The 16,795-nt window shown below is 47.3% G+C and overlaps 1 protein-coding gene across 1 annotated transcript; it reads left to right on the top strand.

The window, feature by feature from the left end:
• The first annotated feature begins 13,574 nt into the window (after nucleotides 1-13,574).
• Nucleotides 13,575-15,977, top strand: LOC123404595 (BURP domain-containing protein 14-like). The gene has a single exon (XM_045098533.1). It carries the CDS (start codon nucleotides 13,593-13,595, stop codon nucleotides 15,849-15,851), a length of 2,259 nt encoding a protein of 752 aa, XP_044954468.1. The 5' UTR covers nucleotides 13,575-13,592; the 3' UTR covers nucleotides 15,852-15,977.
• Nucleotides 15,978-16,795: the final 818 nt, after the last annotated feature.

The following is a 16,795-nucleotide window of genomic DNA, read 5'->3' as shown; positions in this document are numbered from 1 at the left end:
TCTTCATCGGCGAATTGATTGTCTCCCGATCCTTTCTGGTGATGATGATGCCCAAGCACAAAATAGTAGACCGGAATAGTATATTTGCACAAAAAGTAACCCATGCGAAAAAATAGTCCTTGCCCAATTACTATATTTTTTTACACGACGACATTGGTGAATACGCCAAAAATTACTCAAACAAAAATTGGAACAATATTCAAATAAAACCAGAATTTCTAACATAAACAATAGCCCACATAAACTGAAACAACAAAGCTGAATAACATGAAATAGTAAAATCAGTGAAACAGAACAACACCTAAATAAATCAAAAACATTAACCCACCCAAAACATAAACCAAAAAAGTAATAGAATTGTAACCCGGAGCAATACACCCAAATAAACCGGAACAAAAAAAGTATATAAGCACTATGCATTCACGTGAAAAGTAATCGACAAGAAATACCAAGAAAATGCTGAGAGTCGTTCTCCCTCGGTGCGTTCACCTATGCAAGGAGAATATCGGATGTTGTTGCCGTTGTTTACCTTGCCTTCTTCTCCGTGGCTAACCAGACCGAGGCTTCAACCACAATGCAGTCATTGAAGCCACCTCTATGACGCGCTCCACTATGGGAGTGTATAAGAAACCACGGAGAAGAGACAACATGGAAATATAACTATCACTCGACCAACTTCTTCACTCCATTCCCTATTGTATTTCTTCAATTGATTGAAAGAGGAAGAGAAAAATATAATACAATGGATCATATGTGAAGGGTGGCGTTAATTTGCTCAAGAAACTATTGTAGAACCAGTTATTCCTCAGCCTTCAAAATTTCTCGAAGTATGGATATACCACTTATCCTATATCACCTTTTGAAAAGCACATTGGGTTGAACATCCTATTATCATATTAGCCAATCATAGATATTGCTTTTAAATAAACTCTTCGCCAATTACTCTTCAGTTTTACATCATGACATATTTGGAGTTTAAATTACTTATAATATTTTAGAGTTGAACTATTAAATAAATTCATGTTTGAGAGAGAATGAAAGAGTGCTTACTAGGAATTCAATATGAAATGTAGGTGAAAAAGATGTGTAAACTGGACGAAAAATATTTCCTACTTTAGGGTCTATATATTGGTAACAATCCCATTTGATTTCACTGTTGCTCAAAAATGCCATATAAGAATGAATCCAAATACATATTGTTACCTCGCCTATCACATTTCTTTAGTTACCAAAGGAGCTTGTGAGAAAATATTAATAGGCTAGCCGGTGAACTTAATTTGTTAAATCATTTAATGTTTGTTACGTGCCTACACGGATCATGGGGTAAATATAGAATTCGTGTTCTCCTTTTTCAATTTACTTCTCGCGTAGTACATTTTGTTTTATTGCTTATTCTGACAAATTATAGACAAAAATTGAAAGGAATTCGTTTAAAATCAATCGACTGAATTGTGTCACGCGTAAGCCGCATCCGGCGTGCGACAGATGCCTCATGGGCATGCGCACACGTCCTCTCTTCCCCTCATCCTTATCCCCACCCCCACACCTTATCTCCACTTGTCTCTAGTTCTTCTTCCACAAAAGCCACCGACCATATCCTCTCTCACCCCCTCTGGCAAGCTCAGCTGCTCAGGCACTGCTCATCTAGGCTGCACCTTCTGTTGGGGAACGTCGCATGGGAAACAAAAATTTTCCTACGCGCACGAAGACCTATCATGGTGATGTCCATCTACGAGAGGGGATGAGTGATCTATGTACCCTTGTAGACCGTACAGCAGAAGCGTTAGAGAACGCGGTTGATGTAGTGGAACGTCCTCACGTCCCTCGATCCGCCCCGCGAACAATCCCGCGATCAGTCCCACGATCTAGTACCGAACGGACGGCACCTCCGCGTTCAGCACACGTACAGCTCGACGATGATCTCGGCCTTCTTGATCCAGCAAGAGAGACGGAGAGGTAGAAGAGTTCTCCGGCAGCGTGACGGCGCTCCGGAGGTTGGTGATGATCTTGTCTCAGCAGGGCTCCGCCCGAGCTCCGCAGAAACGCGATCTAGAGGAAAAACTATGGAGGTATGTGGTCGGGCAGCCGTGAGAAAGTCGTCTCAAATCAGCCCTAATACCTCCGTATATATAGGTGGGAGCGGGAGGGAAGAGGCAGCCTCAAACCCTCAAGGGTTGGCCGAAATTGGAGGTGGAGGAGTCCTACTCCAATCCTACTTGGAGTAGGATTCCACCTTCCCACTTGGAAACTGTTTCCACCTTGTGTTTTTTCCTTCTCAAACCTTATGGGCCTTAGTGGGAACTTATTCCAGCCCACTAGGGGCTGGTTTATCTCTTCCCATAGCCCATGAGACCCCTTGGGGCGTGACACCCCTCCCGATGGTCCCCGGCACCCCTCCCGACACTCCCGGTACACTACCAATGAGCCCGAAACTTTTCCGGTAATGCACAAAAAACTTCCGGTAACCAAATGAGGTCATCCTATATATCAATCTTCGTTTCCGGACCATTCCGGAAACCCTCGTGACGTCTGTGATCTCATCCGGGACTCCGAACAACATTCGGTAACCAACCATATAACTCAAATACGCATAAAACAACGTCGAACCTTAAGTGTGCAGACCCTGCGGGTTCGAGAACTATGTAGACATGACCCGAGAGACTCCTCGGTCAATATCCAATAGCGGGACCTGGATGCCCATATTGGATCCTACATATTCTACGAAGATCTTATCGTTTGAACCTCAGTGCCAAGGATTCGTATAATCCCGTATGTCATTCCCTTTGTCCTTCGGTATGTTACTTGCCCGAGATTCGATCGTCAGTATCCACATACCTATTTCAATCTCGTTTATCGGCAAGTCTCTTTACTCGTTCCGTAATACAAGATCCCGTAACTTACACTAAGTCACATTGCTTGCAAGGCTTGTGTGTGATGTTGTATTACCGAGTGGGCCCCGAGATACCTCTCCGTCACACGGAGTGACAAATGTTGGGGAACGTCGCATGGGAAACAAAAAATTTCCTACGCGCACGAAGACCTATCATGGTGATGTCCATCTACGAGAGGGGATGAGTGATCTACGTACCCTTGTAGACCGTACAGCAGAAGCGTTAGAGAACGCGGTTGATGTAGTGGAACGTCCTCACGTTCCTCGATCCGCCCCGCGAACAATCCCGCGATCAGTCCCACGATCTAGTACCGAACGGACGGCACCTCCGCGTTCAGCACACGTACAGCTCGACGATGATCTCGGCCTTCTTGATCCAGCAAGAGAGACAGAGAGGTAGAAGAGTTCTCCGGCAGCGTGACGGCGCTCCGGAGGTTGGTGATGATCTCGTCTCAGCAGGGCTCCGCCCGAGCTCCGCAGAAACGCGATCTAGAGGAAAAACTATGGAGGTATGTGGTCGGGCAGCCGTGAGAAAGTCGTTCTAAAATCAGCCCTAATACCTCCGTATATATAGGTGGGAGGGGGAGGGAAGAGGCAGCCTCAAACCCTCAAGGGTTGGCCGAAATTGGAGGTGGAGGAGTCCTACTCCAATCCTACTTGGAGTAGGATTCCACCTTCCCACTTGGAAACTCTTTCCACCTTGTGTTTTTTCCTTCTCAAACCTTATGGGCCTTAGTGGGAACTTATTCCAGCCCACTAGGGGCTGGTTTATCTCTTCCCATAGCCCATGAGACCCCTTGGGGCGTGACACCCCTCCCGATGGTCCCCGGCACTGTTGGGGAACGTCGCAAGGGAAACAAAAATTTTCCTACGCGCACGAAGACCTATCATGGTGATGTCCATCTACGAGAGGGGATGAGTGATCTACGTACCCTTGTAGATCGTACAGCAGAAGCGTTAGTGAACGCGGTTGATGTAGTGGAACGTCCTCACGTCCCTCGATCCGCCCCGCGAACAATCCCGCGATCAGTCCCACGATCTAGTACCGAACGGACGGCACCTCCGCGTTCAGCACACGTACAACTCGACGATGATCTCGGCCTTCTTGATCCAGCAAGAGAGATGGAGAGGTAGAATAGTTCTCCGGCAGCGTGACGGCGCTCCGGAGGTTGGTGATGATCTTGTCTCAGCAGGGCTCCGCCCGAGCTCCGCAGAAACGCGATCTAGAGGAAAAACTTTGAAGGTATGTGGTCGGGCAGCCGTGAGAAAGTCGTCTCAAATCAGCCCTAAAACCTCCGTATATATAGGTGGGAGGGAGGGGAGGAGGCAGCCTCAAAACCTAAAGGTTTGGCCGAAATTGGAGGTGGAGGAGTCCTACTCCAATCCTACTTGGAGTAGGATTCCACCTTCCCACTTGGAAACTCTTTCCACCTTGTGTTTTTTCCTTCTCAAACCTTATGGGCCTTAGTGGGAACTTATTCCAGCCCACTAGGGGCTGGTTTATCTCTTCCCATAGCCCATGAGACCCCTTGGGGCGTGACACCCCTCCCGATGGTCCCCGGCACCCCTCCCGGCACTCCCGGTACACTACCGATGAGCCCGAAACTTTTCCGGTAATGCACGAAAACCTTCCGGTAACCAAATGAGGTCATCCTATATATCAATCTTCGTTTCCGGACCATTCCGGAAACCCTCGTGACGTCCGTGATCTCATCCGGGACTCCGAACAACATTCGATAACCAACCATATAACTCAAATACGCATAAAACAACGTCGAACCTTAAGTGTGCAGACCCTGCGGGTTCGAGAACTATGTAGACATGACCCGAGAGACTCCTCGGTCAATATCCAATAGCGGGACCTGGATGCCCATATTGGATCCTACATATTCTACGAAGATCTTATCGTTTGAACCTCAGTGCCAAGGATTCATATAATCCCGTATGTCATTCCCTTTGTCCTTCGGTATGTTACTTGCCCGAGATTCGATCGTCAGTATCCGTATACCTATTTCAATCTCGTTTACTGGCAAGTCTCTTTACTCGTTCCGTAATACAAGATCCCGCAACTTACACTAAGTTACATTGCTTGCAAGGCTTGTGTGTGATGTTGTATTACCGAGTGGGCCCCGAGATACCTCTCCGTTCACACGGAGTGACAAATCCCAGTCTTGATCCATATTAACTCAACTAACACCTTCGGAGATACCTGTAGAGCATCTTTATAGTTACCCAGTTACGTTGCGACGTTTGATACACACAAAGCATTCCTCCGGTGTCAGTGAGTTATATGATCTCATGGTCATAGGAATAAATACTTGACACGCAGAAAACAGTAGCAACAAAATGACACGATCAACATGCTACGTCTATTAGTTTGGGTCTAGTCCATCACATGATTCTCCTAATGATGTGATCCCGTTATCAAGTGACAACACTTGCCTATGGCCAGGAAACCTTGACCATCTTTGATTAACGAGCTAGTCAACTAGAGGCTTACTAGGGACAGTGTTTTGTCTATGTATCCACACAAGTATTGTGTTTCCAATCAATACAATTATAGCATGGATAATAAACGATTATCATGAACTAAGAAATATAATAATAACTAATTTATTATTGCCTCTAGGGCATATTTCCAACAGTCTCCCACTTGCACTAGAGTCAATAATCTAGTTCACATCACCATGTGATTCCAACGAATCCAACACCCATATAGTTATGGGGTCTGATCATGTCTTGCTCGTGAGAGAGGTTTTAATCAACGGTTCTGAAACTTTCAGATTCGTGCGTTCTTTACAAATCTTTATGTCATCTTATAGATGCTGCTACTACGTGCTATTCGGAAATGCTCCAAATATCTACTCTACTATACGAATCCGTTTCACTACTCATAGTTATCCGGATTAGTGTCAAAGCTTGCATTGACGTAACCCTTTACGACAAACTCTTTAACCACCTCCATAATCAAGAAAAAATTCCTTAGTCCATTAGTTACTAAGGATAAATTTCGACCGCTGCTAGTGATTCAATCATGGATCACTCTCTGTACCTCTCAACATACTTTGAGTCAAGGCACAATTCAGGTGCGGTACACAGCATGGCATACTTTAGATTCTACGGCTAAGGCATAGAAGACGACCTTCGTCTATTCTCTTTATTCTGCCGTGGTCGGGTTTTGAGTCTTACTCAAATTCACACCTCACAACGCAACCAAGAACTCCTTCTTTGCTGGTCTATTTTGAACTCTTTCAAAACTTGTCAAGGCATGCATCTTGTTGAAACTTCTATTAAGCGCTTTCGATCTATCTCCATAGATCTTTGATGCTCAACGTTCAAGTAGCGTAATCCAGGTACTCCTTTGAAAACTTCTTTCAAACAACCTTGTATGCTTTACAGAAATTCTACATTACTTCTGATCCACAATATGTCAACCACATATACCTATCAGAAATTCTATAGTGCTCCCACTCACTTCTTTGGAAATACAAGTTTCTCATAAACCTTGTACAAACCCAAAATCTTTGATCATCTCATCAAAGTGTATATTCCAACTCCGAGATGCTTGCACCAGTCCATTGAAGGATCACTGGAGCTTGCATACTTGCTAGTATCTTTAGGATCGACAAAACCTTCTGGTTGTATCACATACAATGTTTGCTCAAGGAAACCGTCGAGAAAACAATGTTTTGACATCCTACGTGCAATATTTCATAAATAATGCATCAACAACTAACATAATTCTAACAGACTTTTAGCATCGCTACGAGTGAGAAAGTCTCATCATAGTCAACTGTTTGATCTTATCGAAAACATCTTTGCGACAAGTCGAGCTTTTCTTAATAGTGACTTATCACCATCATCGTCTGTCTTCTTTTAAAGATCCATCTTTACTCAATAGTCTTATGACCATCAAGTAGTTCTTTCAAAGTCTACACTTTGTTTTCATACATGGATCCTCTCTCGGATTTCATGGCTTCCAGCCATTTGTCGGAATCTGGGCCCACCATCTCTTTCTCCATAACTCGTAGGTTCACTGTTGCTCAACAACATGACCTCCAAGACAGGGTTACCGTACTACTCTGCAGCAGTACGCGACCTTGTCGACCTACGAGTTTTGTAGTAACTTGATTCGAAGCTCAATGATCACCATCATCAGCTTCCACTTCAATTGGTGTAGGCGCCACAGGAACAACTTCCTATGCCCTGCTACACACTGGTTGAAGTGATGGTTCAATAACCTCATCAAGTTCTACTACCCTCCCACTCAATTCTTTCGAGAGAAACCTTTCCTCGAGAAAGGATCCGTTTCTAGAAACAAACACTTTGCTTTCGGATCTGAGATAGGAGATTTACCCAACTGTTTTGGATATCCTATGAAGATGCATTTATCCGCTTTGGGTTCGAGCTTATCAGACTGAAACCTTTTCACATAAGTGTCGAAGCCCCAAACTTTCAAGAAACGACAGTTTAGATTTCTCTAAACCTCAGTCTATACTGTGTCATCTCAACGGAAATACGCGGTGCCCTATTTAAAGTGAATGTGGTTGTCTCTAATGCATAACCCATAACCGATAGTGGTAATTCGATAAGAGACATCACAGCATGCACCATACTAAATAGTGCGTGGCTATGACGTTCAGACACATCATCACACTATGATGTTCCAGGTGGCATGAACTGTGAAACAACTTCCACATTGTCTTAACTGTGTACCAAAAACTCGTAACTCAGATATTCATTTCTATGATCATATCGTAGACAGTTTATCCTCTTGTTACGATGAACTTCACTCCGAAACAGAATTGAACTTTTCAATATCTCAGACTTGTGATTCATTAAGTAAATACTCTAGTATCTACTCAAATCATCATTGAAGTAAGAACATAATGATATCCACTACTTGCCTCAGCACCCATTGGACTGCATACATCAAAATGTATCACTTCCAACAAGTTACTATCTTGTTTCATCTCAATGACAACAAGGCCTTGCTCATGTGGTATAATTTGCATGTCACTAGTGATTCGAAATCAGGTGAGTACAAAGATCCATTAGCATGGAGCCTCTTCATGCAATTTATACTAACATGACTCAAGCGGCAGTGCCACAAGTAAGTGGTACTATCATCATTAACTCGTATCTTTTGGCACCAATGTGTAACACTACAATCGAGATTCAATAAACCATTGAAGGTGTTTATTCAAACAAATAGAGTAACCATTATTCTCTTTGAATGAATAATCGTATTGCAATAAACACGATCCAATCATGTTCATGCCTTAACGCAAGCACCAAATAACAATTATTTAGGTTCAACACCAATCCCGATGGTAGAGGGAGCGTGCGACGTTTGATCATATCAACCTTGGAAACACTTCCAACACGTATCGTCACCTCGCCTTTAGCTAGTCTCCGTTTATGTCGTAGCTTTCATTTCGCGTTACTAATCACTTAGCAACCGAACCGGTATCCAATACCCTTGTGCTACTAGGAGTACTAGTAAAGTACACATCAACATTATGTATATCAAATATACTTCTCTTTACTTTTGCCAGCCTTCTTATCTACCAAGTATCTTGAGTTGCTCCGCCTCAGTGATTGTTCCCCTCATTACAGAAGCACTTAGTCTCGGGTTTGGGTTTAATCTTGGGTCTCTTCATTAGTGCAGCAACTGTTTTGCCGTTTCACGAAGTATCCCTTCTAGCCCTTGCCTTTCTTGAAACTTAGTGGTTTTACAAACCATCAACTATTGATGCTCCTTCTTGATTTCTACTTTCGCAGTGTCAAACATCGTGAATCGCTCAAGGATCATTGTATGTATCCTTGATATGTTATAGTTCATCACGAAGCTCTCACAGCTTGGTGGCAGTGACTTTGGAGAACTATCACTATCTCATCTGGAAGATTAACTCCCACTTGATTCAAGCGATTGTCGTACTCAGACAATCTGAGCACACGCTCAACGATTGAGCCTTTCTCCTTTACTTTGTGGACAAAGAATCTTGTCAGAGGTCTCGTACCTCTTAACAAGGGCACAAGCATGAAATCACAATTTCATCTCTTTAGAACATCACTTATGTTCCGTGACGTTTTACAACGTTTTCGGCGCCTTGCTTCTAAGCCATTAAGTATTTTGCACTGAACTATCATGTAGTCATCAGAAACGTGTATGTCGGATGTTCATAGCATCCACAGACGACGCTCGAGGTGCAGCACACTGAGTGGTGCATTAAGGACATAATCCTTCTGTGCAGCAACGAGGACAATCCTCGGTTTTACAGACCCAGTCTGCAAAGTTTGCTACTATCAATTTTCAACTAAATTTTCTCTAGGAACATATAAAAAACAGTAGAGCCATAGCGCAAGCTACATCGTAATTCGCAAAGACCATTAGACTATGTTCATGACAATTAGTTTAATTAATCATATTACTTAAGAACTCCCACTCAAAAAGTACATCTCTCTAGTCATTTGAATGGTACATGATCCAAATCCACTATCTCAAGTCCGATCATCACGTGAGTCGAGAATAGTTTCAGTGGTAAGCATCTCTATGCTAATCATATCAACTATACGATTCATGTTCGACCTTTCGGTCTCATGTGTTCCGAGGCCATGTCTGCACATGCTAGGCTCGTCAAGCTTAACCCGAGTGTTCCGCGTGTGCAACTGTTTTGCACCCGTTGTATGTGAACGTTGAGTCTATCACACCCGATCATCACGTGGTGTCTCGAAACGAAGAACTGTCGCAACGGTGCACAGTCGGGGAGAACACAATTTCGTCTTGAAATTTTAGTGAGAGATCACCTCATAATGCTACCGTCGTTCTAAGCAAAATAAGGTGCATAAAAGGATTAACATCACATGCAATTCATAAGTGACATGATATGGCCATCATCACGTGCTTCTTGATCTCCATCACCAAAGCACCGGCACGATCTTCTTGTCACCGGCGCCACACCATGATCATCCATCAACGTGTTGCCATCGGGGTTGTCGTGCTACTTATGCTATTACTACTAAAGCTACATCCTAGCAAAATAGTAAACGCATCTGCAAGCACAAACGTTAGTATAAAGACAACCCTATGGCTCCTGCCGGTTGTCGTACCATCGACATGCAAGTCGATATTTCTATTACAACATGATCATCTCATACATCCAATATATCACATCACATCGTTGGCCATATCACATCACAATCATACCCTGCAAAAACAAGTTAGACGTCCTCTAATTTTGTTGTTGCATGTTTTACGTGGTGACCAAGGGTATCTAGTAGGATCGCATCTTACTTACGCAAACACCACAACGGAGATATATGAGTTGCTATTTAACCTCATCCAAGGACCTCCTCGGTCAAATCCGATTCAACTAAAGTTGGAGAAACCGTCACTTGCCAGTCATCTTTGAGCAAAGGGGGTTACTCGTAACGATGAAACCAGTCTCTCGTAAGCGTACGAGTAATGTCGGTCCAAGCCGCTTCAATCCAACAATACCGCGGAATCAAGAAAAGACTAAGGAGGGCAGCAAAACGCACATCACCGCCCACAAAACCTTTTGTGTTCTACTCGAGAAGACATCTACGCATGAACCTAGCTCATGATGCCACTGTTAGGGAACGTCGCATGGGAAACAAAAAATTTCCTACGCGCACGAAGACCTATCATGGTGATGTCCATCTACGAGAGGGGATGAGTGATCTATGTACCCTTGTAGACCGTACAGCAGAAGCGTTAGAGAACGCGGTTGATGTAGTGGAACGTCCTCACGTCCCTCGATCCGCCCCGCGAACAATCCCGCGATCAGTCCCACGATCTAGTACCGAACGGACGGCACCTCCGCGTTCAGCACACGTACAGCTCGACGATGATCTCGGCCTTCTTGATCCAGCAAGAGAGACGGAGAGGTAGAAGAGTTCTCCGGCAGCGTGACGGCGCTCCGGAGGTTGGTGATGATCTTGTCTCAGCAGGGCTCCGCCCGAGCTCCGCAGAAACGCGATCTAGAGGAAAAACTATGGAGGTATGTGGTCGGGCAGCCGTGAGAAAGTCGTCTCAAATCAGCCCTAAAACCTCCGTATATATAGGTGGGAGGGAGGGGAGGAGGCAGCCTCAAAACCTAAAGGTTTGGCCGAAATTGGAGGTGGAGGAGTCCTACTCCAATCCTACTTGGAGTAGGATTCCACCTTCCCACTTGGAAACTCTTTCCACCTTGTGTTTTTTCCTTCTCAAACCTTATGGGCCTTAGTGGGAACTTATTCCAGCCCACTAGGGGCTGGTTTATCTCTTCCCATAGCCCATGAGACCCCTTGGGGCGTGACACCCCTCCCGATGGTCCCCGGCACCCCTCCCGACACTCCCGGTACACTACCGATGAGCCCGAAACTTTTCCGGTAATGCACGAAAAACTTCCGGTAACCAAATGAGGTCATCCTATATATCAATCTTCGTTTCCGGACCATTCCGGAAACCCTCGTGACGTCCGTGATCTCATCCGGGACTCCGAACAACATTCGGTAACCAACCATATAACTCAAATACGCATAAAACAACGTCGAACCTTAAGTGTGCAGACCCTGCGGGTTCGAGAACTATGTAGACATGACCCGAGAGACTCCTCGGTCAATATCCAATAGCGGGACCTGGATGCCCATATTGGATCCTACATATTCTACGAAGATCTTATCGTTTGAACCTCAGTGCCAAGGATTCATATAATCCCGTATGTCATTCCCTTTGTCCTTCGGTATGTTACTTGCCCGAGATTCGATCGTCAGTATCCACACACCTATTTCAATCTCGTTTACCAGCAAGTCTCTTTACTCGTTCCGTAATACAAGATCCCGTAACTTACACTAAGTCACATTGCTTGCAAGGCTTGTGTGTGATGTTGTATTACCGAGTGGGCCCCGAGATACCTCTCCGTCACACGGAGTGACAAATCCCAGTCTCGATCCATACTAACTCAACGAACACCTTCGGAGATACCTGTAGAGCATCTTTATAGTCACCCAGTTACGTTGCGACGTTTGATACACACAAAGCATTCCTCCGGTGTCCGTGAGTTATATGATCTCATGGTCATAGGAACAAATACTTGACACGCAGAAAACAGTAGCAACAAAATGACACGATCAACATGCTACGTCTATTAGTTTGGGTCTAGTCCATCACATGATTCTCCTAATGATGTGATCCCGTTATCAAGTGACAACACTTGCCTATGGCCAGGAAACCTTGACCATCTTTGATCAACGAGCTAGTCAACTAGAGGCTTACTAGGGACAGTGTTTTGTCTATGTATCCACACAAGTATTGTGTTTCCAATCAATACAATTATAGCATGGATAATAAACGATTATCATGAACTAAGAAATATAATAATAACTAATTTATTATTGCCTCTAGGGCATATTTCCAACACCTTCCTCGGGAGTGTCTCCCTCTTCTCTCCCTTCCCTCCCAATAACCATCGCCCCCAACGTTGCATCGTAGCATCCGTCATGGCCGTTGGGGCTGCATCTCAACTTTGCTCATTGTCATCACGCGATGTGTTACAACACCCATCACTGTTGATGGAGCTTCACGCGCGGGGGGGGGGGGGGGGGGGGGGGCTGCTTTTGCAATGAAGCTTTGCCAGGGGCACGCGTGCTGCAATGAAGCTTCGCCGCTCGTCATCGTTGTTGCATTAGAGCACCGCGTGCCCGTGTAATGGCTGCATTGAAGCATGGACGGAGTTGCGACAGGCTGCCGGCGATGCATTGGAGCATCGTGTGTCGGTGTTGATGCTGCAATGACTCATAGCTGGAGCTGCACTGATGCACCGATGCGTCGATGTTGACGCTGCAAGGGCGCATGGCCGGAGCTGCCTTGGAGCACCGCCGCTGCTGGCACTTCAATGGCGCATCGCGGTGCTGCCATTGATGTCCAACGCCCATCTCCGCCATCGAGGGGGAGCGGTCCTGCTTGCAAAGTCGGGCGACGGTGCTTCCGCAACGACTCATGTTGTTTCTTCATTACGAATCCAACTACTGCGAGGGATGGACAGGATGGGTGCGTAGGCGGATGATTTCCCTAAGAAATTGTTCGGCTGATTCGTAGTAGCGGCACACGCTGCACTTCTTTGGTGCTACTAAGGATTACATCCTGAGGGTTTGGGCTAACTCTAAGTAGCCTACGCAAACAGACACATATTTTTCCTGGCCACGTCCATCCAAATTGGACCGGGGTGTCCAACTTTTTTTAACACAGTACAGACGCAAGCGTTCATATAATCTCGTCGATCCATTTGATCTGTCTAGACGTATATTTTGTTTAATAAAACACATATTTTGAGTAAACAAACGAGATTTATTGGCCAGGCATGCATGCCACACCACCAATGCTAGTTATGGTACTAGTGAAAATTGTGTCTGCTAGTTGTGTTGGAAAAATAGTACATTCATGCTAATTTTGCCACAACCCAGAGCAATAGAACAAGACGTGTTGATTCAGAAAAATAATTGGACAGTTAGGAATTAGGTTGGGTCAATCCGACGACCAGCGATCGAACAACATCTCCTCTAATTTTCCAACGCCCTGCGCATGCGCATGCGTATTTCCACTCCTCCAAACTCCAGCAATGGCGCTCCTCCTCATCCAATAAATATAAATAAATCCCATCTCTCTGCTGCGTACGTATACCCAACTTCCCAGCCAGCAATGGCGCACCCTCGCCGCACCCACCTCTTCCTCGTCACCACCATCCTGCTCCTCCTCTCCCGCCTGCCACGTTCCTCGCCGACGTACATTGACGTCTCACCCTACCCTTCTCCGGCGCCGCGTCCCTTGACGCCACGGTGGTTTCCACGGGCCACCGTCGGCTCTCCCTCGTCTTCTCCGGCGTATGATCCACGGCCGTCGCAGCTCTATGATCCACGGCCGCGTTTCCCAACCCCACGTGGGCTGCCGCGGTCTTCGCTGTCCTCCGATGTCCTCTCCCCGTCCCCTTCCCCGCTGCTGCGTTTCCTCCCACCGCCATACGCCCTGCCGCGGAGCTCGCCTTCCTCCTACGATGCGGCGCCGCTCTCGCCATCGCCGCGGCTGTCGCTGTCGCCGCCGTTGTCGGTGCCGGTCATCAACCCGTTCACGGCGAAGGCGGCCTTCATCCGGTACTGGAACCGGAAGGTGCACGGCAGCCGCCTCCACCCGGCCTTCTTCTTCGCCAAGCTCTCCCCGCTCTCCGCGCCCGACGCCGTCGCCTTCTCCAACCTGGCGGCCGCCGGCCAGCTCGGCTCGCGCCTGCCCGCCTTCTGCACCGCCGCGTCCATCATCTGCCCCTCCACCTCCGGGATCATCTGGTCGGGATCGGGACCGTCCAAGGCCGGGGACGCGTCCGGCTCGCCTGCCTCCAACTCCACCGCGCCCTTCAAGAACTACGCCAACGGCAACTTCAGCAGCTACGGCAACAGCGGCGGCGGCGGCGCCGACGCGTTCGCGGTCTACTCCCGAGGCCAGATCAACCCCGTCGACTCCTTCCACCGGTACGGCAAGGGCTCGCTGGGCCGGAACGACTCCTTCGCGACGTACGAGGCCCTGGGCAACGTCGGCACCGCGAGCTTCAACTCCTACACTGCCGGCGCCACCGGAGGCACCGGCGAGTTCGCCGAGTACGACGGCGAGACGAACACGGTCGCCGTGACCTTCGCCAACTACGACGTCGCCGGGAACGGCCGCTCCCGGGACTTCTCGACGTACACGCAGGACGCCAACTCGGGGGTGGAGAGCTTCACCGGGTACGGCAGGGCCGCCAACAGCGCCGGCGAGTCCTTCAAGGCCTACGGCAACCACTCCAACTCCATCATGTCCGGCTTCATCAACTACGGCGACAAGGCCAACAGCGCCACCGACACCTTCGACTCCTACGGCCTCAACGGGAACACCCCAGAAAACAGCTTCCGGAGCTACTCCTCCGGCAGCAACGGCGGCGCCGACGACTTCAAGGGGTACAGGGACAACGCCAACGTCGGCGACGACAGCTTCACGTCCTACGCCAACGACGCCAACGGCGCCACCGCCGACTTCCAGAGCTACGGCAAGTCGGTGAACCCCGGGAGCGTGGCGTTCAAGGGGTACGGGCAGGGCTCCAACCCCAACCACCGCATCGGGTTCACGCACTACACCGGCGACAACACCACCTTCAAGGCCTACTCCAACGAGGGCGTCGAGTTCAAGGAGTACCAAAACATGTCAAGGATGGAGGTGTCCAAGCTAGCAGCCAACCTCTCCCTCCCCCTCTCCCTCACCGGTACTCCAAGATGGTCGCCGGAGCCGGGGAAGTTCTTCCGCGAGCGAGACCTCATCACCGGCAACCGGATGCCAATGCCGGACATCACCGACAAGATGCCGCCACGGGCCTTCCTGCCGAGGGACATCGCCACCAAGATCCCGTTCGAGGCGGGCGCCGTGTCGGCGCTATTCGGGGCGCCGCCGGGCAACGCGATGAGGCAGGTGGTGGCGTCCACGGTGGACGAGTGCGCGCGCCCGCCTAGCCGGGGCGAGACCAAGCGGTGCGCGACATCGGCCGAGGACATGCTGGACTTCGCCGTGGAGATGCTGGGGGACAACGTGGCCGTGCGGAGCACGGAGTCTGCGGCGGGCAGCGGCGGCGACATCAGGGTCGGCAGGGTGGCCGGTGTCGCCGGCGGGCACGCGACGCGGTCCGTGTCGTGCCACCAGAGCATGTTCCCGTACCTGGTGTACTACTGCCACTCGGTGCCGAGCGTGCGGGTGTACGAGGCCGAGATCCTGGCCGTTGACTCCGGCCGGAGGATCAACCGCGGCGTGGCCATCTGCCACCTCGATACATCGGAGTGGAGCCCCGGTCATGGCGCGTTCGCCGCGCTTGGCGGGAAGCCGGGTGAGATGGAGGTGTGCCATTGGATCTTCCAGGGTGACATGGTTTGGACGGTGGCCGATTGAGGCGCGCCGCCGGTCTGATTTGAATTTTTCCTCTTCATTGACTCGTTGCATTTTTCTTAACTGTTTGGCGACTCGGTCGTAACTTCATATGAAGAATATACAAACATGACGAGTTCAGATTCGATATTTTCCAAAACTTACGACTTCAAGTGAAAGAATAATTTAGGCACTTTTTCAGCACTAGCACGCACACCATACCTGATGAGCACGTATGAGAGAGTAAATCTTCAGATTGTTAAAGTCGTTGTAGGTGTCCTGAGAGAATAATAGCGCCAAAATGTTAAACCAATTCCTTGAAAATAATAGCACTCTTGTCAAGTCTGGAATTTGAACCTACTTAAGCTGATTCCATCGTCAAATCACCTAACCGATTGAGTATAAATCTCCAACATTTGTGAATTACGTTTTAGTTAAATGCTATATTCCTTGAACAACATTTGTTCTTTTTAGTTTTAACATGCTAATTTATACATGCAGTAATTTTGACAGTTCTTCATTATATGAATACATTACGAATGTTCTAGATCATGATATTAAAAATATATGTTGGATAAAAATAGAAATGACAATGTTTTTACTTGAAAATACAGTTTATTATTCATGTACCACTATGCAAATTTTGAGAAGGTTGATTACAAACATGTTGATCAAAATACATGTGTTGTTGGGAGGTAAATGGACGAGAGTAAAATAAGACAATAACATTTTACAATATTTTGCAAACTTTACACATGTATGTAGTTCCCCGTCCTGATTTATTGCGCCCTCATATTTCTTTCGAATACTATAAATTTCTATGACCATATAACCATATAACTATGAAATATGAGTTCTATGTAGTAAAGATATATAGTACCATTATAAATTTCTTTCGAATACAAAACCAACATTATAATTTTTGGTGCCATATCACTTATGTTTTCCAACGCAAAATTGATAGCCCA

The sequence above is a fragment of the Hordeum vulgare genome, chromosome 6H, assembly GCF_904849725.1.
Source record: "Hordeum vulgare subsp. vulgare chromosome 6H, MorexV3_pseudomolecules_assembly, whole genome shotgun sequence".
Lineage (NCBI taxonomy): Eukaryota > Viridiplantae > Streptophyta > Magnoliopsida > Poales > Poaceae > Hordeum > Hordeum vulgare.
Note: the sequence above shows the minus strand (reverse complement) of the source record. Positions and strands in the feature narration are given on the sequence as shown.

Excerpts from the sequence above, each read along its gene's own strand:
- LOC123404595 (XM_045098533.1), top strand. The coding sequence starts at position 13,593 with ATGGCGCACCCTCGCCGCACCCACCTCTTCCTCGTCACCACCATCCTG.